General features: G+C 46.4%; 1 protein-coding gene across 1 annotated transcript; it reads right to left on the bottom strand.

The window, feature by feature from the left end:
* Positions 1–301: 301 nt before the first annotated feature.
* On the bottom strand, positions 302–23,190 carry BCL2L14 (BCL2 like 14). The gene is made up of 6 exons (XM_030322069.1): positions 22,972–23,190; positions 14,845–15,281; positions 10,199–10,372; positions 8,056–8,126; positions 5,680–5,946; positions 302–734 (listed from the first exon to the last, which is right to left on the bottom strand). Exons 2-6 carry the CDS (start codon positions 15,272–15,274, stop codon positions 696–698), a joined length of 981 nt encoding a protein of 326 aa, XP_030177929.1. The 5' UTR covers positions 15,275–15,281; positions 22,972–23,190; the 3' UTR covers positions 302–695.
* Positions 23,191–24,880: the final 1,690 nt, after the last annotated feature.

The raw sequence follows: 24,880 nt of genomic DNA, 5'->3' as shown, positions 1-24,880 counted from the left end.
TTCAGAGTCCTTGAGAAATAGAGGTGGGGTCTCTGAGATTGCTGAGGGAGGTAGAAGTAATAATTTTCTGCCAAATGGAAGTTTTTCAAACTGCCAAAGCATTTTTCTAGGGAAGTGAGTCAAAAGGCAGACATGATAATATATCCCCAAACTAGTGGATATAGCAGTGAACTCAAGTCTCTTTGAACTGCATCTGCCAACATCAATAGCAACATCTTCCTAAAAGTAGGCTTGCAACAACGTCATTATTAGGCCATCCCAAGTGTAGTTTAAAAAGAAATGGTACTAGAAAACCAAAGAATAAACACATGCACAATTTATCATTTCACCCTTATGAGATCAGCAAATATCTGTAACAAAATTTCCCCAAAGCGGCCAACAGAGGCAAGGTGACTGTCTCTGTTCTGAACATCTGAAAGGAAAATTACCACTTGTCTTCCTAGACTTCCTCCCACACTCATTGGAGAACCTGGGAAACATGGATGTCACTGGCCACACTACTACATTCTATGAGCTGCAGACAGACAAGGCCTCTCTCCTCAGGCCTCTGGATTCACAGGAACAATGACTTTGAAAACTTCAGTGCTCCCTCTGCCTTGTACATGTTAATTTTCTCCCATAGTCTATGCTGAGACCAACGTAGACAGGATCCTAGCTGGATAATGAGTATTCCAGATTACAAATCTTCTGATTTTTCAGTCTACTTCTTCATGTGATATCCCAAGCACTTTTTCCTAGAGGGGAAAAAGAGAAATAGATTCACAAAATTCCAAGTTTGATTCACTGTTGAACTGAAAACATAAACCTGTTAACTCTGCTCTCTTGTCCCAGGCATGACCCGGGTTTCAGAGACTATGTTAGGGTTGGGGGGAGGTTTGGAAAGACGACCAGCAGCCTTGGTATTCAGGAAAGGAAAACATATGTGAAGGACTTAGGTTACACACCCAGGGCTGATAGGCTAGATGGGGAAAGGCTTTGATGCTGTATTTAAAATTCAAAAGAGTTAAAAAAAATTTCAAAGGAGTAGATATTGGAAAGTTGAAGATTATGGAAAGTTGAAGATTATGTTCTTTGCAAAGCTCTGTGAAATGGATGAAGTTGTAGGAGCACAGGGTGACTATTTGAACAGTCCTTTACAATGAGGAAAAATGGCCAACGGGTGAATTAAAATCTCATGGGAGCTAGTTTAGCATGCTTTTTATTTTTTATTTTATTTTTTTTAAGTTTATTTTTGAGAGAGTATGCACATGGGGGAGGAGCAGAGGTAGAGGTAGAGATAGAGATAGAGATAGAGATAGAGATAGAGATAGAAGTAGAGAGATAGAATCCCAAGCATGGTGCCCAACTCTGGGGTCAAACCCATGAACTGTGAGATCATGACCTGAGCCAAAACCAAGAGTTGGACACTTAACCCACTGAGCCACCCAGGCGCCCCTAACATGTTTTTTAGATACAGTTGTTATTCTTTCATTTGATTGATTGATTGATTATGCTAAGAGTATTGGCTTAACATCTATGATGTATGTAGAAAGAATGGGAGTGTTGAGAGACAAAGAAGCATAAAATACATAAATCTGCCCTCGTATTTGCAATTTCGTTTGGAAGTTAGATGTACTTGCAGGAAATGTGAAACACTGGGATAGTTAGGAACCCTGGAAAACTGGTGCATAGGAATCATTTTCCTCCTTCCCTACCACTATAAGGACACCCTGGAGTGCCACCAAAATACCAAGAGCCAATGGAAGTCCCTAGAAGCTTGCCACCCAGTGTCATCTTTCTTTCTTGTGCTTGGAGACTGAGCACAGGTGTCCACATCTCTTTCACATTTTCATAACTCATATCAACTCGTAAATATTCTTTTATCAACATCCTCCTTCTTTATTTTTTGCAACTCCTCTATCAGCCTTGGAAAAATTATAGTCCTTTCTCTCTCATTCTTTTTCTTCCCTCTTCCAATTTCCAGCCACATGCTCCAAATTAAACCTAACTGTGGCCAAGACTTAAAATTCGGATTTATGATGACCTGGAAAAGTAAACTAATAAATTACAAATGATAAGGAACAATGCCATCAAATTCTGAAGACTTTGAAAATTCCCTTTATTATTTCTACCAAAAATCCATCAATCTTCTCTAATTAAAACTGTTTTTCTCTCTAGCACCAGCAGCCAAATTAAAAATAAGTAAATAAAAATGTATTCTTTTTTCTTTTGTCTTTTAATTTGCTTGCTAGAATTAGAACCACCATTTTTTCATAACAGATTTGTTGAAATATATCACAGAGTTCATCCTTTTAAAATATATAATTCAGTGGTTTTTAGTATATTCACAGAATTGTGCAACCATCACGTTTGGCTGATTTTAGAACATTTCCATCACACAAAAAGAAACTCTTTACCCATTAGCAGTCACTCCCTATTCTCTCTCTTTTTCTCTAATCTGTCTCTGTGAATTCACCTATTCTGGACATTTCATGAAAATAGAATCATACAATGTATGGTATATGGCCATTTTGTCTAACTTTCACTTAGCATAATGTTTTCAAGGTTCATCCATCTGTTCCATTCCTTTTTATGCCCAAATAATATTCCACTGTATGGACATACTGCCTTTGGTTTTGCTATTCACCATTCATCACTGATGAACATTTGGGTTGTTTCCACTTTCAGGCTATTATGCATAAAAATGAATGCTGCTATGGTCATTTATGTACAAGTTTTTATGTGAACATTTGTTATCAATTTTCTTGGGTATATATCTGAGTGGAATTGGTGACTCTATGTTTAATATTTTGGGGGGATTGCCAAATTGTTTCTAAAAGGGAAAATTTTAGAACTCAACCAGCAGTGGATGAGGGTTCACATTTCTCCACATCCTCACCAACATCTGTCTTTTTTATTTTAGCCATGCTAGTGCATGTGAAATGATATCTTACTGTGGTTTTGATTCACATGTGCCTAATGTTGAAATGAAGATGTTAAGCAAGCATCTTCTCATTGCTTACTGGCCATCTGTATATCTTCTATGGAGAAATGTCTATTCAAAATTGGCTTTTGTCTTTTTATTGTTGAGTTGTAAGAATTTATTACATATTCTGAATACAAGTTCTTTTTCAGATATATGATTTGAACATATTTTGTTTCATTCTGTGTGTTGTCTTTTCATTTTATTGGTAGTGTCCTTTGAAGCAGAAAAAAATTACTTATTTTTTAAATTTGTCTTTCTTAAGATTTTTATTTGCTAAATACTCTCTACACCCAACGTGGGACTCAAACTCACAACCCCAAGATCAAGAGTCACATGCTCCACCGACTGAGCCGGCCAGGTGCCCCTCAAGCAGAAAAAATTTTAATTTGATGTAATCCAATTTTTTTTTCTTTTGTTGTTTGTGCTTTTGGTATAGACTATTTTTTTACGGTACACAGTTGGCATTTCAGCTGCATTAACCAACTACATAGACTTTTAGTCTATTTAGACTTTTAGTCTATAGACTGAATAGAACTGGCCTGTGGACCCAGTTGATACTTACAATCTTTTTGGAAAAATATATTAACATTAACCAGGATGATTCTTTCCTGTATGTAATTATAGTGCAGATATGAAGTGTTGTAAGAAGTCAGAGGCTAGTGAGGCCCTTAAGCTAGAGTAGTCAGGAAAGGCTCTGGGACAGAGGAGGGACTTGAGGGGGTCCTGGAAGAAAGAATAGTTAAAGCCAAAATAATGTCGAGGCATCTTAGCATGAGTTAAGGCAGCTTGAATTTAGAATACTTACGAGCCTCAGTTGTTCAGATCAGCCCCTTACGGCTACCATATCTGGTGCAGATGTGGAAAATAGAAAGGAACAGAAGACTAGGTAAGCTTAACAGGCAGCCACTGGAGACCACAGCGGGCACTTCAGTCCCTTAGCAAGATCAGCTCTGCATTCCTTCTGGAAACCAAGAGACCAAGAGTGGAGGCCTCAGGGCTATGCTGACCATGTGTGGAGCAGACTCAAACCCACTACCCTTGCTCCATTCTAGTGGAAAGAGGACTAAAGATAATGTGGGACAAAGGCCTGTGCTTCCAAGAAGGATCTGAACAGACAAAATAAAGTGCCCTGAGCCTATGGATATTTAAAACTATGGGCTACACATTTTGGAAAGGTTAACCTTGGGAGGCCATCTGAGTATGGCAGCTTTAAGGAAATCTCAAGGAATGAGGATAAAGGATGGGGTTGGCGGGGGGGGGGGGGGGGGGGGGAGGGATGTTGAGTCTGAAGCATGGGGGTGAAGATGTCTGTTTCGCCTGATAACAGGTAGTTAAAAACAGATACATATCAACAATAGCCAAATTATGGGAAGAGCCCGAATGTCCATGGGCATTGGATGAATGGATAAAGAAGATGTGGTATATATATATGATGGAGTATTACTCGGCAATCAAAAAGAATGAAATCTTGCCATTTGCAACTACATGGATGGCACTGGAGGGTATTATGCTAAGCGAAATTAGTCAGAGAAAGACAAAAATCATATGACTTCACTCATATGAGGACTTTAAGAGACAAAACAGATGAACATAAGGAAAGGGAAACAAAAATAATATAAAAACAGGGAGGGGGACAAAACATGAGACTCTTAAATATGGAGAACAAACAGAGGGTTACTGGAGGGGTTGTGGGAGGGGGGATGGGCTAAATGGGTAAGGGGCACTAAGGAGTCTACTCCTGAAATCATTGTTGCACTATATGCTAATTTGGATATAAATTTAAAAAATAAAAAAAATTAAAAAAAACATACAAATTTGGGGCACCTGGCTGGCTCAGTGGGGAGACCTTGTGACTCTTGATCTCGGGATTGTTGAGTTCAAGCCCCACGTGGGGTGTAGAGATTGCTTAAAAAATAAATAAACTTTGGGGCGCCTGGGTGGCGCAGTCGGTTGGGCGTCCGACTTCAGCCAGGTCACGATCTCGCGGTCCGTGAGTTCGAGCCCCGCGTCAGGCTCTGGGCTGATGGCTCGGAGCCTGGAGCCTGTTTCCGATTCTGTGTCTCCCTCTCTCTCTGCCCCTCCCCCGTTCATGCTCTGTCTCTCTCTGTCCCAAAAATAAATAAACGTTGAAAAAAAAAATAAATAAATAAATAAATAAACTTTATTTAAAATAAAACAAAACAAAATGATACAAATTTAATGGTTTGCTTTTTGCTTTGTATCAAAATGTCCCTGTCAAAATGGCTGGGTCCAAGCAGCAATGACAAAATATCATGAACGCTGTGTCTCTCTCTGCCTGTCAGCAGCTAAGAGAACAAGGAAGTGTTTGCCTCTCCTTGTCTCACTGCCAGACTTCGGTTGCTTACAAAATTTGTGAAAACAGAAATTATATCTAAACATTTTATATCTTGACATCTCTTCATTTCCTGTTATATCTGACTGGTCCCCCCTGGTCCAACACACATATCCCATGTACCCTTTGGGAGCCTAGTAAATATTTATCGATGATGAAGATAATCACTAAAAATAGGATCCCATCACTGGGATATATCTCTTGCCACTCAACTTCTAAATCCATGAGAACTGCCTCAAAGACGTGTTCCCTTCACTTAAAAAAAAAAACAAACAACGAATAAATGAAAAAAACCCCACAACTTTCCATTCCGTCTCCTCTGAATTCTGGGAAGGTTCATTTTGAAATAGGATGCACTTACCCATCCACCGTGCTGCTGGACCCAGGGCGAGAAGTTGTCTTTTAGGTACTTGGTTCCAAAGCCCAGCACCCTGTTCATAGGGTGATTGTCGATAGCAGTGAGCTTGGCCGTGACGTCTATTGCAAGAGCAGCCTTAAAGCCCTGAGCTCTGACCTCTGATTCTCCCCTGGTGTCCACACACCTTAGGAACTGGTCTGTGATGATCTTGAAAACAGGGTAGCACAGCTGGTCCTGGAAGCTGTTCATTAAAGCCTTGTCTTTCTTTAACTGTGTACAAGAGGATATGCATTTAGTACAGCAGCCTGGCCCCGTGAAGCCGACTCAACAGTGGGCCCCTGAAACACCCAGTGGAAAACCTTGGCTCCAACTAAGAAGTTTCTTAGTGAGCAAGGATTAAATGTTTATTTGGAAATTCTATCTTTGACGAATGATAAGCTAAGCAGGTTCTCAACAAACATTGTTTCTACAAGGGATATCCTGGGGGATGCATCAGATGCTATGTAAAGATTTCGGTGGAGCAGCGTCCTTTATGTGAGCCCAGCCCACCCCCCAACTTCTGTGAGACTCAGGAGCCTGTCTGTTTTATAAATCCGAAGCAAGAATGACTAATGTCCTCTACACCAAGAATGGACCCCTTTTGATCAGCGACCCAGTTGAAGAAGCTAGACTCAAAACCCCAGTGGGCAGCCAGAAGCCCGGACTCTACCAGAATGGTCGAAGAATCAAATGCCAGAAAGAAACACTTCCATGGAGTACCCTGGCCCCTCTCTCTTTGCTCCTTTGGGTTGCACCTGCCTCTGGCATCCCAGGAAGGTGCAAGATGAGCTTGCATGTGGTCTCAGGGATGAGGGGCTTTGCAGGCACTCTGCAGCCATGGGGTTGGGGGGTAGGGGTTAGGGTTAAGGTTAGACAGAGTCACTGTCCCTCTCTAGTAGGAACTCACACCCACACAGCAAAGTCAGACCTTCTGTGTATTCCTACCAGAGTCCTCTACTGGGGAAACAACCATGTTTTCTGCATAAATAACGTAAAGCGTCACCCCAAATCATCAGGAGCGTGCATCAAGCAAAGCGAGATTTTTTAAAGTGGTAATTTATGGGATGAAAAGGAAAGCGTCTCTCTTTAGAGCCACAAAGGTCAGCTTCGTACCACTTCCTGTCCCTTGCCTCCCTGACCTAATGCAAGTCACTTCTTAGGGAGGCTGGGAAGGAGGTTGCCATGAGAGCCACAGCGTCTTCAAGCTGTAAAGAGTCCTCGAGGATTCGAATAGGTCCCTCCCAGTACAAGGACTGCACTGTTGGCTGGTTATTGGCATCTACTGGCCATTCTTCTGGTGACAGGAGGCTCATTCCGTCACAAGACAGCCCTGAGTGCTAGAAAGTTCATTCCTAAAATGGAGAAAATCAATTGCCCCATAACTCCTATCCATTGATGTTAGTTCTGGAGAAACATAGGAGTGCCCTCAAGTCATGTACCGTATTCTATTTTCTTTCTCTGCACCCCAGTTCATCCTCTACTTGGGGACTTGAAGCTCACATGCCCTCCCAGTTACCATCCTCTGCACACACTGCTGACAAAGGCATTGAGGGAGGACCCACCGAGAAGTTGGGACTGGGGTAGAGTGGCTGGCCACTTAGTGTTGTTTCCCCTCCTGCACAAGCCGCATGGGGCCTGACTTCCATCCACTGATCGTGGCAGGACAAGGCAAGGGGTCCACAGGCCAGTCCCTGACTGACAGACCCCAGAGGCTACTCAGCAGTCTGTGGGTAACGGCACAGAATTCTGGGGTCCTGCTCACCAGCTCTGTATCTGAAGACACTCTCACACTTTCCTGACGGGAATGATGGGTCTTGACTTCTAAATGGCAGGAAGTAAGTCCAAAGTTCTCCAAGTAACACTAATCCGCCTCCCCGGCCAAATAGCTGAGAGAGACCTTGAGCAGAGAACAGTCCAGCCACTCTCGGGGGAGATTTTGGGAAGGACTCCAGCCTTGGAGCAGGCGTGGGACATCGATATCCAGACTGCAGGGCAAATGCAAGAGTCTAAACTTCCCCGAGGATCAGTTACATGGGGAACCAGATTCATAATTCTATTCAGCAAATTTTAATTTATTGGTGTCTTTTCTTGCAATAACAAAGTTACATTTTTCATTTCCAAAAATTCCAGGGAGGCTCCAGAAGGTTTACTTATGTTTTCCAAAGTGATTCATTTTTGAGATGCTGCCAGCATGAAGAATTTGGACTCCAAGGGAAATAAAATTTAGGACTAAGTGGAAACCAGAACTTGCAAAGGAATACAATCTGCAGTACGCTTCCATTCTCTGTCCCAGTGAGTGGGCACAGAAAAGAAATCACATTAGTTCAAGAAGCTCCATACCTCTCTTTCCAACTGATCCCCTGAATATTTCAGCAGCTCGACGATTTGGGCTATTATTTGCTCCTCTCCATCTGTCGGGGGAAAATTCCAGTTATTTCTTTTAAGAAGAAAAATCATCTTAACTTTTTTTTTTTTTTTCTTTTTTTGCCCCCAGGGACAATACTTGTAGCCTGGTTAGGGACTGAGGGAGACATGTGCTTTGTAATTCTCAGCAACTTAACTTACCTTCCTTCGACTGATGGGGCACAAACCACTCCAGCTGCCCTCTCCTACAGACCCCTCCTTTCCTTTCTTCTTTTTTCCCTCAGCGCCCCGCTTCTCACCATGAAATGCATCACTTTATTCACTGTAAGAATGTTGTTGACGATATTGGTTCCACGACCCATGGTCCTGTCTCTGAAGATGTTTAGGAGAACCTTCTTTTTCGTTGGTAGGATTCTCCTGAGCAGATGTTGCTTTTCCCATATGGACACCATAAATTCCAATGGGTCATATTCCCCCTTTGTGCTGCTAGAAAGTACAGAGCCGAATTTGTGGGCCCCAGCTAAGAGGGGGTACGGTCTTCCTGGCTTGCATTTTGGGAATTAAGCTCATTCCTAAACCCACCTCTATTTCCCCGCTAGTGCGTTCTTTTTACATTATCTTTCAAATTGATTTATTTGATTAATCTTATTTACTAACATGTATACTTTGCATGCTGTCTTTACAACAAAGTGAGGTATAAGTAAATACGCTTACGGAGTGCTCCCACTCCAAAGGCTAAAATGGCAGGTAGAGAGAGAGACGGCTCCTGTTGGTGTGTACGTGGGAACGGGGGACATGGAGTATGATTTTTCTTATCTCAAAACATGCTAACCACCCAACATGAGGGAAACGGTCATGGCTCCGGAACGGAATCCAGACAGAGAAAAGCCAGTTACTGATACAGGAGTGCTTTTCATTGAGGGCACAATCTTTGAAGTCATGGAGTCCTCATGTGTGTTCCAGATAAGAGGGAAGGAGAGGCCAGGAAATTAATCCAGCCCATCACCTCCCAGGAAGGTCTAGCGAAAGGCAAGGGAAGTGGGAGGTCTGAGCCTCAAATCACCTGGGAGGCACCAGCACGCGGGTCTCCGTGGCCCGTGTGTATGTAGTTTTTATCTGCCCCTGTGGCCCCTCTCTCTGGGAGTCACCCTAACAAGGGCCGGCATTTCTCACGTGCACAGAGGAGACGAGCATCAGCCTGAGGCTGGTTCAGGGGCAGCTCTCCACACACAGGGGATCACAATAAGGTGGAGGCACTTTTTAGCACACTCAGAGGGGCCTCTTCTCTTCCAGCCCCGGAAGGGGTAGTTTGCGGTCCCGGAAATGCGGCACGAGACAGGCGACATCACCGCTCCGCTTGCAGGCCAGGCAGCTGCCGCCACTTGCGCCTTGTACTTGGGCTACTGCAATCCCCGGGCCGCCTCCCCTCCGTCCCACCCCTGGGCTGGAGTTTGGGGAAGGAGGGCCACGAGCAGGGACAGTCGTCAGTGACGGGACTGAACTTCTCTTCCTGTGGCACGTGGTTGCGCTCCCGTTCAACTCCAGAATTTCTGCACATCTGCTGGGAACTACTGGTCCTCGCTACGGCTGTGGCTTTGGTGACAGCTGACCCCCCCCCCCCCCCCCCCCCGGTCACTAGTTCTCGCTTCTGCTATACGTGGTGCGCCAGACCCGGTGTCTGACGACGCCCTGCTGTTTCACGGGGCCACGTTGTAAGTCCCTGGGCCCGTGCTCCGTCCGCAACCTGGGCATTCCCGGGAGCAAACCGGCCCGCGGCCGTCACCCACAGGATTAAATCCAATAGCGCATCTCCCTCGGTGGACAAGGTTGAGGCCGCTTCGTGCTCCCCCCCCCCCCCCCCCCCCCCGCTCCCTCAGCAGGAGGCTTTGCAGTTAGCACTGAGCTTGGCACGTTGCTTCGGTCTGTTGGCGCACTGCCCTTGCCTGGGCCGGTCTCAAGAGCGAAAGGTCGGGGCCTCCAGCAGCCTGCTGTCCTGCCCTCAGCCCAGGGCAGCAGACACCCCTAACTGCAGAGCCCTGCGCTGACCGAACCCACGAATGCATAGCTCTGCCTGGCAGACACCCGGCCCGACGACCCAAGCACGTGGAAGGGGGTTTACCTTTCTTAGCACTGGGCGCTGGAAGCTGGAGGTCCTGGCGCTGGATGAACGGATGGACAAAACTGCCTTTGGACTTGCGGCTTCCCGCCTGGCCGTGGACCTCGTCGGCTGGGGGCCAGGAATGCACAATTTCGGCAACGCGGTTGGCAATGGAAACGACTTGGGGGTCCTCAGCTGAAACGAGACCAAATGGTGCTGAGCGGCCCTTCCCAGAAGAACTTGGTCTAGCTCATCGGTATGCACGGTCGCCCGGAATGAAAAGCCCAGCCTAGAGGGAGAGGAAGCTGCCCGGGGACGTGTGTGCGGGGGAGGCCATTCTTCAGAAAGCTCTGGCAGTTGCCTGGCAGAGGCTGGGATGGGGGAGGAGCGCACAGAGGAATGATTGCCACCTTGAAACAATTGCCCTTCTGCACCCTCTTTTTGAAGTCTTGCAAAATTAGGGTCCCCTTTCCCCTTTGCAAGGGAGGAAACACAAAAGAAAGTGCTTAGTTCTTTGCTTGAGGGAATCCTCATTATGCTTTTATTTTTATTCTTTTTTTGGGGGGGGGGACATTCTTTATATCTTGGGAGAGCTGGCCCCTACGTGCAGAGGAGGGCATTCAAGAGTTTGACAAGCCTTTGGGGGTTGGTCACTGAGGAAAGAGAAATATCCCTGCTCTCAGACCATATTCATTACTCAAGCCCATTATCAAGTCAACACTGAACTCCCCTTGCTCTTAAAGTGACACGTCTTCTCTCTCCTCCCGGTCTAATGGGAAACATCCAATTAACGCTGATAGGTACACCAGGGGACATAAAGTGCAGTCCACGGCTTTCAAGAATTTATAATCCAGGAAAAGAAGTATGTATTTGCACACATTACTATAGAATAAAGCATGTGGGGGCATGAAGGTTTAAATATCCTAGCCCCCTGAATTAAAGGCCCCCTGAAGGTCCTAGCCTGTGAAGGGACGAGTCAGCTCTGCTTTTCGTCAGGGATGGGGAGGAGGGGAGCAGGTGGTATTGCTGAGTTATTTGGGACTAAAATTTTCATTGTTGATTTGTCGCTAAGTTCTTAAGTTTTAGAAATGTGTGCAGCTCTGTCTTTGATGCCCTACGGAGCCCAAGTAATATTTGGAAAACGCTATCCCATTCACACACTTGAAGAAAGCAACACAGTGGGGTTTGGGCCAGAAGGTTGGGGTGCCCAGAGGAATTCCTGGGCTTTGTAAATGAAGATGGCTAAGAGAGGCATAGCCTGGGTCCCAGGAGGGATCCTGTCCCATGCTTTGACATCCTACGGAGCTGCCAATGTGACTTCTGACTCTCTGTCCCTGGATTCCTCCACAGTATGGGAGTTTAGTGCTCCCCCTTCACCCTCTGGGCATCACTGGAAGACCATGGGAACTAATGCTTTGTCCACAATGCCTTCCTTAAAAAAAAAAAAAAAAAGGCATAATGGTTTCCTTAAAAAGCCATATTTTTCATGTTTGGTTCACAGGGTTCAAAAAGAGATAATGAGTGAATTGAGAGAGAAGTATTGGAGAGTCAAGGAGAGAAGGATGGATGCTTTTCCTTCCTGTTTTAACAGCCAAACCAAATATATACTTTCCACCTTATTGTGGCCCAACCAGCCTCCTCTCTTGAACGCTGGCCACCATGGCCCCTGACAAGGAAATGGCAAGAGGCTGGGTCCCAGAGCCTCTTGTATCTGGGAGCCTTCCCTTGTATCGGCAGAAGATGGGGATTTTTTTTCCCCCTCTGTAACCTTGTGCGGCCTGTCTGGGGCGATCAGCGCATGGCTCTTCTACCAGAAAGCCACACTGTGCCCATCTTGTACTTGAAGGAGGCAGACGGAGGCCCCAAAGCCTGTCCCTCCTTATCCCCCAGCCCCCATCATGTGGCAGGGCGATCAGGAGACCGCTGGCGGCCTGGGAATACCCAATCTGACTCACCTGCTTACAGTGCATTGCTTTCTATGAATTGGTGGGCACGGAGGGAGAGAGGCAGGTGACATTCGTGCAGGGAAAAGTATGAGCGAGTACATTTAGACTCAGATGAACCAGCTCTAGCTAAGATGCCCATTTTATTTCTTTATTTCTTTATTTTCTTCCAAGTTTGTATTTAAATTCTAGTTAGCTGACATATAGCGTAGTACTGGTTTCGGGAGTAGAATTTAGTGATGGATCATTCACATACAACACCCAGTGCGCATCCCAACAAGTGTCCTCCTTAATAAGATTCCCATTAATTAAAATAAATACCTAAATTTTAAACTCTGAGAAAAAAAAAGATTCCCTTCTTGTTGGAGTCGATCTCATCTGATAGGCAAGGGGGAATTGGATGGGGGTGGGGAGAGGACAGAAAGGCTGCCCGTCCTTTGGGGTCTATTTTTGGGGGAGGTGATGTCACTATAAGAAGAGCAAGAGAGCACAGCCGGAGGACTTGCCATCCAGCCTTTGGCCTGAGGCATTTGTTTTGTGGATGCATGTATTTGTTTATCTTAAAGTTTATTTATTTATTTTGAGAGAGACAGAGACAGCGCCAGTGGGGGAGGGGCAGAGAAAGAGGGAAAGAGAGAGGATTCCAAGCAGCCTCCATGCTGCCAGTGTAGAGCCCGACTCAGGCCATGAGACCATGAGTAAACCAAGAGTGAGATGCTCAGCCGCTCAACCAAGCCACCCAGGCGCCCCCTGGAGGCATTTGTTTTAAAGAGAAGGGGCAGGGTGTTTCCCTATGGTTGAGACTGCTACTTCCTTCCCAGAATCCATTTTCTTCCTCCTTAGCAAGTGACCCCTGAAGTGTCACAGGCAGCAATGGGCTCAGCTGCACAGACTACATTTCCCAGCCTTCTTGACACTAAAGAGTGGCCAGTGAGATGTAAGAAAAGTTGAGTGCAATTCCAAGAAAGCTCTCTAAAACGGAACTGAATTATCTAGAAAAAGACACCCTTTTGTTCCAGGCCCCCACCTCCCACCACTTGCTTCCTCTTCTTCCTGCCTGAAATGGAGAGACGATGGCCGGACTCTCAGCAGCCACTTTGGAATATAAGGTGACTTTGAGGTTGGAAGTTACTAGCCTAGGGATGGCAGACTAGGAATCATTCCACATTTAGCGAATCCTAGCTGTGGACAAACAAGGGTTCACGGGTCAAAGACCCTGGGTTTGTAGTTTCTAAAATTGGTATTGACGCCATTTTTCTACTTCCTAAGACCTCTTCCTTCTAGACTTTGATGACTTAAGCCTGGGTCCGGGTCCTGGAAACAGCAGCGAGGGCTAAATTGTGAACTTCAGTTAAAAGAACCCAGGTGACACCAGCTGCTAGGCTCTGATTTATGCGTGGTAAAATAGAAGTAGAACATGAGACTCTCTTGAGTCACATCCGATGAAAAACCAACAGACCACCCACGTAATTGGCCAAATAAGAAAGCGGGCAAGAGAAGTGTTGGAAGGGAATATACACCGAGTCTAAGTGTCTACAGCAAGGCCTCCTTGAGAAGTGACCGTTTCTACTATTTTAGAGCTATCTATGTCTATATAAAGATCTTAGAATTTTAGTAAATAAAAAAGGTCAAATGACACTTCAGTGTTACCAAAATACAGAATGTCATTTGTCTCGGGAAACCAGAAGATTAAGGTCTGTAAAAAGTGCCTCTGTCTCTCGGAAAAATCCAGAAAAGTCTATGTAGGTGCGTCCACAGGGTTCTGTAGGCTCCAGAGCTCAGTTACCATCCCCAGCGGGAGCTTGTTGGACCCATGGCAGGGGGGTGGGGTGCAGAGAGGAGGAGTTCCCCAGATAACCTCACCCCCAACTTCTCCGGTTCTAAAATTTTAAAGTCCAGTGGGAAAGAAACGTTTCCTTGATCATCATGAGGGATAGAAAACGACCCAGCGGGGGTTGATTCTCCAAGTAAGCCGGGGACGGTCACACCGTTTTAAAATTGAGACATTACTGCCACCTGTTGACTAATTATTGACAATTTACCCCAGCCATCAAGCCCAGCAGGAGTGGGCGCTTCTTTTAAAATGTGGGCAGCGGGCACTGGGCACTGCTGAAAGGGAAGAAGATACTTATGCCGAAGCTTGTCGATGGAGGGTAACTGTATGCTAAGGCCCTTTGTGAAAATGTTCCATTGTCCTCAAATGACAAAATGTATTTTGTTCCACTGAGGGGAAGGTTTTGTCAAAATGCTTCTTCGTTGTGTGTTTTCTCCCCCCCCAGAGGGCCTTATACTTTGAAAAGTATTTTTGCATGCAACTACCAGATCTTTCCATCCACCCTAAGAGGTAGGGAGGGTGGGACACCCCAATGTACAGATGGAAACAGAGGCCCAGAGAGGTGAGTCGACTTACCTCCAGGAGTGTGGCAGTCTCAACCCCTGTGTAGGGCTCCTTGGCACAGAGGATCGGGAGTTTGGGCAGCGAGCTTATTTATAAGCAGTGGAGCCAGAAAACCTGTCCTGTCACCCTTTGCTGCCATTCTCTTACTTCCTGCTCGGTCTTGAGAAAAGCAGGGCAATTATTATTGAATATCAATAAGTGGGGAAACTGAGGCACAGCGGCGTGCTCTCCCTCAGCCCACATTACCAGCGGGGAGGAGATGGACCACCAGACACACAAAGAAGGGGAAGATCTTGCTGTGGGAGAGAAGAATCCCCAAATCCTACCTTCATGCTCTCTGTGCTGTCCCATGTTAGAAAGGGACCTAGCCCTTGAATGACTGGGACCTTGAAGCTCTGGTATCGCCTGACCCTCCAAGCGGGCCGTAGGCGGGCTCTGTTCATTTTCCTCCTTCTCTACCACTCCAAAGAGTGCTCTCCAAGACGACTTTTTCTTGCCCAGGTTTGTGGCCTGCTCAGGTGATGGGGAAGTTCTCCAAGCCCATGACACTTGTGTCCACGAGTCATTTGCTGGCCAACTCCCCAGTCCTCTCTGGGACAAACTTCTTGTTCTCGGCGGCCTTGGGGAGGAGGCAGCCGGCGAGTTCTTGAAGACGTGGTGTTTGGCGTAGAACGCCAGGATTTTGAATTCTAAGCTGTTTGGGTCGTCATCGTCCAGGGGGATCTCCTCCAGGTCCCAGGCACTGGTGGCGCACATGGCGACCCTGCAACAACAAAGTCCACACGTGTCCTTTGACCTGTGGGCGCGCTACTCTCTGTAGGTCCAGAGAGGTGGGTGGAGTGCCGCGAACATTCCTCGAGCACCTGTTCTGTCCACGCAGAGAGGCAGGGAGGCATCAGATGTGGAAAACGCAGGGTTCTTTCTGAAAGCACAGCCTCAGAGACAAGGGAGAGAGAAAGGCACAGAGACAGCTCCACACGAAGAGAGTGGGCGAGGAGCCAGATCAGAGGTGCAGGTAGCCAGTGCGGGGAGGGGGGTGGTGGGGGTGGGGAACACCTGCCCAGAGAGGGCAAGCGAAGCCTCTAGGACACATAGAGAGGGTTTACGTGGGTGGGTGGGTATGGGGGCTAAGAACAGGGTGGGCAGAGGGCAGACCGTGGTGGAGTTTAGGATGTGTTTGCAGAGTGGCGAGAGGGCTGACAGACACACGTAGGCGCTTTGTGAGCAGCTGGGGTTGAGGGATAGAGGGACAGTAAGTGAAATGGCAGTGGGGCCAACTATGGGGGCCTTTGAACCTGCGGCTAAAAGCTCTGCGTTTTCTCACTCTGATCAGTCAGTACTTCCCAAAAGGAGCCTGAGACCTGAGACCTCAGAAGGCAGTCAAAGGACTTCCTGGGGAGGGTAGTTGGGCAAAGGGGGAGGCTAACTCAGGAGGGAAATAACTGGGGTCTCTGACCCTTCCCATCCTCTCTTCCTTCTTCCTTTACCATCTCCACTGGCTTGCATAGGTCTGCTTCCACCTCCTGCCATCTTGGGATCCCAGGTAAGACCCGGGGGTGCCTGGGTGGCTCAGTCAGTTAAGCTTCTGACTCTTGGTTTCGGCTCAGGTCATGATCTCATGGTTCGTGAGTTCGAGCCCTGCCTCGGAGCCTTCTTGGGATTCTCTCCCTCTCTCTCTGCCCCTCCCCCGCTAGAGCATGCACTCTTGCATGAGTGCGTGCTCTCTCTCTCTCGCTCTCAAAATAAATCAATAAATAAACTTAAAAATATCTCATTTGAAAAAAATCCTGCTATTTTTACAGCTTTGAAGAGCACTGATGGAGGCAGCAGAGAGCTTTTCAAAGTTTTGGTGGGAGAGTGATATAGTCACTGGCAGGTTTTGGGAAGATCAATCCGAGCACTAAGATGATGGAATGGAAGGATTTCATCTTTATTTCTGAATGAATAGCTGGACATGTATAATAAAATGATTTTCTTCAATTAAAGCTTTCATGAAATACCACCTTTTTTGGTTTCCTGCTAGGAAATAATTTCATTTTTTAAAAAATGTTTATTTTCGAGACAGAGAGAAAGAGAGAGTGCTCCTGTGCATGAGCAGGGGGAGGGGCAGAGAGAGAGGGGAAGAGAGACTCTCAAGCAGGCTCCGCACTGTGAGCAAGGAGCCTGACACGGGGCTCAAACTCACAAACTGTGAGATGATGACGTGAGCCGAAATCAAGAGTCAGACACTTAACAGACTGAGCCTCCCAGGCGCCCCTAGGAAATCATTTCTTTTTTTGCAAATAATATACTCTGTTTTCTTCTGTTAGATGTTAAGGACTACATTTTCCATTTTGTTCCTGATGCCGGAAAGTGCCGTCCTCCCATCTCATTGGATTACAATTTCATAGGCAGCGGCTGTACTAGAAAACAGCACGGGCTTCTCACTCTGACAATCTGGAGATTTAAGCTTAACTCTTGGCCTTCCAACTGACTAGCTGTGTGACCTGGGACAGGTTACTTCACTTCTCTGAACCTGAGTTTCATGTAAGTAAATTAAAAATAAGAAGTCATCTTGCAGGGGTATTGTGAGGGTATAAGATAACGTATGAGGAGTCCCAACAGAATCTGACTCAAAAATGGTGGCTATTATTTTTTTGTCTAGTACAACTGTTATCCCCCAGGCCCTCTGACTCTGTTCTTGAGGTGGCTTTTAATCATGTTGCCTTCCCTCCATGGTCCTACTTTAAGACTGTCCTTTGGCATGGAAGCTGGTGATAATAAGTAAGCTGTGGTGATATTCATGGGATCCACCGGCCTATCTATTCCTCCTTTTCTCTCCACTATTTCCTCTTCTAGCGAGACGAACTCACAAAGAAATGGGACCCTAACTGCAGACAGGGTTTGAGGCAGTGAGACAGGGTACAAATAAATTGTCTGGAGGCTGATGGTTGGGGCTGGCTCAGCTTCTAACGTGTAATGTTCTTGGACAAGTCACTTAATTTCTTTGGTCCTTCGTTGCCTCATCCAATATTCTCTACTTTTCCCAAAGGTTCTACTGTTTGAAGGAGGTGTAGTGGCTGAAATATCTTCCCTGCCTGCCTGCCAGTGCTTCTGGTTTCCACTTTTGTTCCCTCTCTTTTATTTGTGAGAGGCTGGTACAGAAGCCATTCATCTGAGGAAAGGCCCCTTGGCCTGAGAGAGCAATGGCCCCTGTCTGGGTGAGTTCTGACAGAAGTGAGGCTGGGAGGGGCTGCAGGGGGCTGTGCCAGAACATCAAGGGGCACATGGAGGGGACAGAAATGGATTTCCCAGGGTGGCCAAGGAAGACTTGCTAGATCTGAACTGCCTCCTGCACACACAGGCGTATTTACACGACTTCTGAGCTCCACACACCTGCCTCAGGTAACTGAACATGAGTAAAGCTTGAGAGCTGTGGCGTGAGGTAGGGGTCAGAACCACTATGCTTCCTCCTCCCTTATGTTTCCTCATATCCCTGTCCTATTCCAGGCTTTGACAATCTTTCTTCCCTTACCATCTCCCAATTTCACAGTCACGTGATGCACCACAGTGAAACTTTTGCTGTCTGGAGTCACTTCAACAACTCCACAACGCACATGCTCCTTCCCGCTGCTTCTCCACCTTTGCCTCCCCCCACCCCCCATATTCCTGCCCTCCCCCGCCACATGGTCTCAAAGGTCAACTGTTTGCCTCTTCCTGGTGCGGTGTTAGCCACCACCCCCCCCCCCCCAGTAGGATCCTATCCCAAGTTTGTCTAGATGTACTCTTTCCTCCTCAACAGAATATAAACCCCATGAGGGCAGGCATGTCTGTGTGCTCTTTTGTCTCAGCCCCATGCCCAGTGCCTACAATAAAGCCTGGAGCAAAAAGGCACTTGACAATGGCTTGTGGAATGTTTTTTCCTATTTGGAGACAGACTGGGTTCAAATCCTGGCTCTGCCACTAGCAGTCATGTGACTTGCCTCCATGCCTCAGTTTCTCATGTTTAAAATGAGTGTGATGACAGTACCTATTTCATGCCATTTTGGAGATTAAATTAGTTAATATTTGTAAAGCATTTAGAATAGAACTTAAGTGTTTGAACAAGTGCCTGGATAAGTCTTTCATTAAAGAATATTTATTTACTTTGGGCAATGCTGCTTTAGTTAAGCTCCAAGGGGGTTTCAGATGGCATGGGGAGAGTGCGGCATTTGCAGTGAGGAAGAGATTGGAAAACTGCTTTTTCACTTATTGGTAAAGGGTCTGAAGCGAATCACTAACCTCTCTGAGGTGTTGTTTTCCTATTTATAAAATATGACTCATAGTATCTAACTCATTGACCATGTAGGAGGACTAAATTACAAAGTGAAAATCCTTAAAACAAGTGGTGGTCCGTACAGAGTAGTGGTTTACATGCTGGCTTCTTGATTTAGAGAACCTAGGTCACATGCTGGGTCTTCTGCTTATGAGCTGTGTGACTGGGCGCATTTCTTAATTTATTTGTGCCTCCATTTTCCCATCTGCAAAATGGGGATTAAAAAAAAAAACCCTACTTAGGGGCTGACTGGGTGGCTCAGTTGGTTGAGTGTGTCTGACTCTGGATTTCAGTTTGGGTCATGATGTCACAGTGGTCATGAGGTGAGGCCTGGAGCGGAGTTGAGCTCTGCACTGGGCACGGAGCTTACAGAAGATTCTCTTTGTGCCCCTTCCCCTTCTCGCGGTCTCTCTCTCAAAAAACAAAAACAAAATAACGAAACAAACAAACCCGCTTTGTCAAGTTTGTATGTGGATACAAAGAATTAGTGTGTGTAAATCACTTAAAATAGTGCATGGTAGATGATAAATGTGCAAGAAATATTGGCATTATTATTTATTACAATTATATTATTTTCATAGGTTACCTTTTTGTAAATAAATATTAGTGTTTATAAAAGCAACCTCATCAAATGCAGCAATTAAGAAAACTAGTGACATACAAATATTTGGCTTAGCACAAAAGCCACCCTTTTATACACATATATATGTATATGGTGTGTGTGTGTGTGTGTATAAAGTATATATTCTGTAAGATATGAAGACTGGAACCTGGCTGACTTTCCCAGCACCAAGCACCATGCCTGACACACGTAAGTTCTCCATGAATATTTGATGAATGAATAAAAAATGATTATAGAACTGCCAGATAAAATACAGGACATCCTATTAAATTTGAAGTTCAGATAAGCAAATATTTTTTAGTATAAATATGTCCCAAATATTGTATGGAACATGCTTATACTTAAAACAAAGTATTTGTTGTTTATCTGAAATGCAAACTAAATTGGATGTCTCGCATTAAAAAAAATTTTTTTTTTTGATGTTTATTTATTTTTGAGAGAGAGAGACAGAGCATGAGTGAAGGAGGAACAGAGAGAGAGGGAGACACAGAATCCGAAGCAGGATCCAGGCTCTGGGCTGTCAGCACAGAGCCCGACGCGGGGCTTGAACCTACGAACCATGAGATCATGACCAAGTCGGACACTTGACCAACTGAGCCACCCAGGCGCCCCTGGATGTCATGCATTTTTATGCAAATCTGGCAACCGTATGCATGTAAGATGTTGAGAACTGAGGTAAAAGTAAGTGACTGAGATGGAGCAAAGGAGAGAGTGAGCAGCCTGAGACGAGCAAGAGAATAAGCCAGAAAGAGTGTGGCAAGAGCAGGATAGGTGGTCAGAACTGGGACAGCCCACTCGGTGTGGCAGGAGGTGAGCTCAGGCAACAGCCCAGAGCTGGACTGTGTCCGGAGAGAAGTGATCAGGTTTTAAAACGGAAGCTTCCTTTTGAATTGGGCCGCTCAGGATGGCTCTGGGCAGGGAAGGCACTCAGGTCCTGCGGGAGCTATGTCCTGGGTGGGAGAGTGAGCCCTCCCTCAAGCCATACTATGCTTCTGAAGAAACCTGCACGTAAGTTAAAAAACCCCAAACCTTTCTAAGGTAGTGGGACGGCTTTAAAATTGTGTGTGTGCATGTGCACGCATGCGTGCGTGTGTGCGTGTGTGTGGCACTGATTGAGAGAAGTGGGGTCTGACCTCTTTACGAAGAGTTTGCTAGATGCTGACTCAGGAGCAAGATCAGAAAAGGGGAAAATTACTGAGGTCAAGATGGAGCACCCAGTCTTTCCACGTGAAAGAAGAGATTTTTGTCGTGTTACAAGCTAGAAAGGAACGGAGCCCTTGGCCCAGCCAAAGGGCAAGTCTGAAAATGAGAGAGAAGCCGAAAGCATCACAGAGCTCAGGTACTGGCCCGGATGAGGCAGCCCTACGGTGGGGGGGTATGGGAGGTGGGGAGTGGGTAGGTGCTGTGACCAGTGCCCGCAAAGCACTGGGCTAAAATAAAACGGTGGAGACATGAAAGTGTCAGTTCAGACATGTTAAATGCATTTGACAAGCGTAGGGTCTTGCCCTCTACTGATCCTCATTGTAAACGAAGGGAGAGCCGTTAACTTTATAGCTAAGGCTTGTGTTAAAGCAGGATTGCTTAGTGTATCACCTGTTGGGTCCCTTCTGCTCTCAGCTATTCCTGTGGAAAGTAAAAGCCCAACTTTTTACTTATCTATTTTATTTTTTTTTCAATATGTGAAATTTATTGTCAAATTGGTTTCCATACAACACCCAGTGCTCATCCCAACAGGTGCCCTCCTCCCTGCCCATCACCCACTTTCCCTTCCCTCCCACCTCCCATCAACCCTCAGTTTGTTCTCAGTTTTTAAGAGTCTCTTATGCTTTGGCTCTCTCCCTCTCTAACCTCTTTTTTTTTTTTCCTTCCCCTCCCCCATGGACTTCTGTTAAGTTTCTCAGGATCCACATAAGAGTGAAAACATATGGTATCTGTCTTTCTCTGTATGAAAAACCCAACTTTTGAATTTATGGAAACTCACACCATAAATATTCTGCGTGTCGCCCAAAGAAAGCCCTGGGTGCCCCCTCCCCCCACCCCGGGCTGGTTCAGAGCCTGGACTGCGGGATCGGCTACACGGTAAGACCCGTGAGGCTTATTCTAACTCAGTGACTCAGGATCCTCAGCCCTGCTGCTCCACCCTCGGTCTATATCCACTCTCCTTATCCATAACAAACCACGGCAAGCCTACTTTCACAAGCAAGGTCCGAGAGCGTTGGCCTCTCTTCCCTCTCTTACGGGTCCTCCCTCCCCTCTCCCCTCCTAAATGGCCAAAGTCCCCCGGTGTCCCCTCTCCCTTTGGGAGCCGCTGCCCAGAGGGCTGTGTGGGCGGCACTGTAGGTGCGGCTGGGAAGTCCGAAACTTCGGGAAGGTCCTCAGCTCTCATCACCAGACGGACACACTTCGGGGGATTTTTAGCGGTGGATTCACTGTTGAGGCTGGATTTCACTTCCCTCCCCGTGGCAGGTAACGGACAAGCACGCGTGCCTCGTGGTTCCGGCACGGAGGCTGCCGTGACTGGTGGCCGAAGCGAGCCCGACAGCGTTGAGCTCAGTTTGCCGCGTGCGGGTCTGCGCGGTGCGAAGGCCAAGGCCGTGGAGGGCTCAGCCCACGAGCCCACTTCCACCAGCTCTGGATGTGCAGATGAGGCCCGGGAGTCACGCGCGCCTGTACACAGACACTCATCCCCCAGGGGGTTCCCAGACCTAACTGTCAGCTGAATTTTGTCTGGTTGCCTCGAGCCTTCCCTTCGCACCCTGTGGCCCCTGTGCCCTTCAGAGGCTGTCTTTCCCTTCCTCCCCGAACTCCAGACAGTTTTATACCTCCATGCCTCTCCCCTGTTTGCCATCTCGGAGGAGGACACGTTTTGCAATCCTAATGGTGAAATGAGCTAAAAATATCTTCACTTCCCACAACAGAAGGGAACCTGAGAGACAGAGCCTTAGAGCACTTCAGTTATACAAAAGGACTGAGGCTCTAACAGGGCAGGGGGTGGGGGTGGGGGTGGGCTCCGACAGGAGGGAGCTTTCTAGAAGGGAGGGAGAGGGATTTCCCATTTTACCTGGGCCTTGCCAGTGAGGGTCTGCCAGCGCTAGACCGCGTTCCCACAAGGTGCCCAGGACCCTGGGTGCAAACCCCGGGGATTCCCGTCCTCAGCCCCCTCCCTGCTCTAGGAGACAGCACCTCCGTGGGCTCTTGGCCCCTGACCGGCTGTCACTCCATCACACACTTTGTCCTACAATGAGAGAGGACTGCATAGTGTTACACGTGATCCAGCCAGTTACATATGCGTTACTGAGCTATTTCAAACCTTCTACAGCAAAGGAGAAATGAAAGAGAAACCTAATACATCTTTTTCTCTCCTTTTTCTGGAAACCCCAACAAACTAGATTCTTCGCTGTCATTTGGCTTCCGAGTTTACAACTTTTTAAGAAACCCAGTAAACCTCTCCCCTGGTTGGATTTGCCTCCTTAGCAAACCCAGGACTGAAAACCCAGACTGGGTCCTCCTGGGAACACTGGTGCCCCCTGGTGTTACCTGGGAACGCAGCTGTCAGTGGTTTTTCCTGCTTCAGGTCAGGTAGGCAGCAAGGTATTTCTGTACCTGAGTCTCTCTCCACAAAACTTAAGAGGAAACGTTCACCCAGTCTTCTTGGCTTCTCATTTAGGGAGGCTCATGTGATCCAAGATCCCATCTGGCTGTAGCCGCTTCAGATTTGGGACTAGTAAGGCTGAAGTGAGGCTTACGGAAGGACTACACTTCCTGGTTAAGCCCTGCCCCCAGCTTTTCAACTGAAGGAGGGGTTGACCTTTGCCCATGCAATTTGACTAAAAGTAGTTCTACCTCCTTTATCAAAAACTCTCACTGCCCTTTGGGGCAATTAGGTGGGTGTTTTCCTGATAGTTCTGCAAGTTCTTTACATTTCATCAGGTTAGCAAATGTTTACTGACCACCTAATATGTACGTGACAGCTATTGTAACGCATTTAATCTTAACGACACTGAGAAGCAGGTGTTATGATTCCCATTTTACAGATGAGGAAACAGGCTCAGGGAAACACGCTGTATTTTGCTAATGGTCCCTGCCAGTTGAGCTGAGATCCGAACCCTGGTTCTCTTAGCCTCACACTGTATCATGTTACTTCTCCTCTGTGACTCAAAGATTATATTTCAAATGGAACCACTGTCAAGGCTTTAAAGACTGACTCTAACCCCAGCCATAGGAGCCACAAAAACTTATTTTCCCCCACAATCTTATTTTATTTCTATTTTTTCAACGTTTATTTCTTTTGAGAGATGAGTACAGAGAGAGAGAGAGAGAGAGAGAGAGAGAGAGAGAGAGGCAGGCAGAGGATCCAAAGCAGGCTCCATGCAGAGCCCGATGCAGGGCTCAAACCCATGAACCATCAGATCATGACCTGAGCCAAAGCCTGATGCTTACCCAACTGAGCCACCCAGGTGCCGCTCCCCCCCCCTTTTTTTCACATTTTAAAGATAGAATTCCCTATGTATATGAAAGAAGACAGTTAAATATGATTTCACATTCTATCCAGATTCTTAACTGAAAGAGACGTTTATGGCCATACGTGTGATCTTGAAACCTTGAGAGCTGGCCAGTAAAACAAGAAGATGAAGGAAGTGTGAGGTGGGGAAAGAGGAATTAAGGCTAATTTCATAAAAGTGAAGGAAGAATTGGCCGTTTAGATGTTAGGCAAACAGGTCCATGAGAAACAAATGGACGGTGGTTATGGGAAAGTTAGTTCTATGGTGACAAAGTGAATTTTAACCAGAAAACTAATATTTATTGCACATAACGTGTGCTAGTCTAGCCAACTTAAGGAGTATTAAAATATTAAGAATGGTTTTTCTTTTTTTTTTTCTTTTGAGAGAGAGAGAGAGTGCACATGCGAGCAGAAAGTGGGAGAGAGAGAGAGAGAGAGAGAGAGAGAGAGAGAGAGAGAGAGAGAGAATCCCAAGCAGGCTCTATGCTCAGCATGATGCCAGGCTCCATCCCAGGACCCTGGGATCATGACTTGAGCCAAAATCAAGAGTTGGGCGTTCAAACAACTGAGCCACCCAGGAGTCCCTAGAATGGTTTTTCTTTAAAAAAACAAACAAACAAACATAGTCTTTTTTTTTAAGAATAGTCATTTGAAACAGTTCAAGAATCAACAATTGCATACCACCAATAACTAAGTCACATAGTACAGACTACAGTTGTTATTGGCGTTCAGAGTTACATAACTGAATGACACTGGCTTCAGAAACAACTTAGAATCCCACAAGATCTTGGCAAGGTTAAGTACAGACACAAGGAAGGGGCAACTGGCACAAGGAGACAGGCTCATTGAGGACAGAGAGCATCCATTAATCATTCAACCTGGCAACTCCCATAACAAGCTAGCACATAAAGGGATGGGACTCAAAACTTGTTATATATGAAAAAA

The sequence above is a fragment of the Lynx canadensis genome, chromosome B4 (genome assembly GCF_007474595.2).
Source record: "Lynx canadensis isolate LIC74 chromosome B4, mLynCan4.pri.v2, whole genome shotgun sequence".
Classification (NCBI taxonomy): domain Eukaryota; kingdom Metazoa; phylum Chordata; class Mammalia; order Carnivora; family Felidae; genus Lynx; species Lynx canadensis.
This window is presented reverse-complemented; position numbering and strand designations above follow the sequence as displayed.

Bases quoted from the DNA above. Each gene is read 5' to 3' on its own strand.
- BCL2L14 (XM_030322069.1), bottom strand. From the start codon at position 15,274: ATGTGCGCCACCAGTGCCTGGGACCTGGAGGAGATCCCCCTGGACGAT. The intron at 10,373-14,844 runs GTAGGATTTGGG...GTCTCGTTTCAG, and splicing joins ACAGCACAGAGAGCATGAAG to CTGAGGACCCCCAAGTCGTT. The intron at 5,947-8,055 runs GTATGGAGCTTC...TCTTGTACACAG, and splicing joins GGGATCAGTTGGAAAGAGAG to TTAAAGAAAGACAAGGCTTT.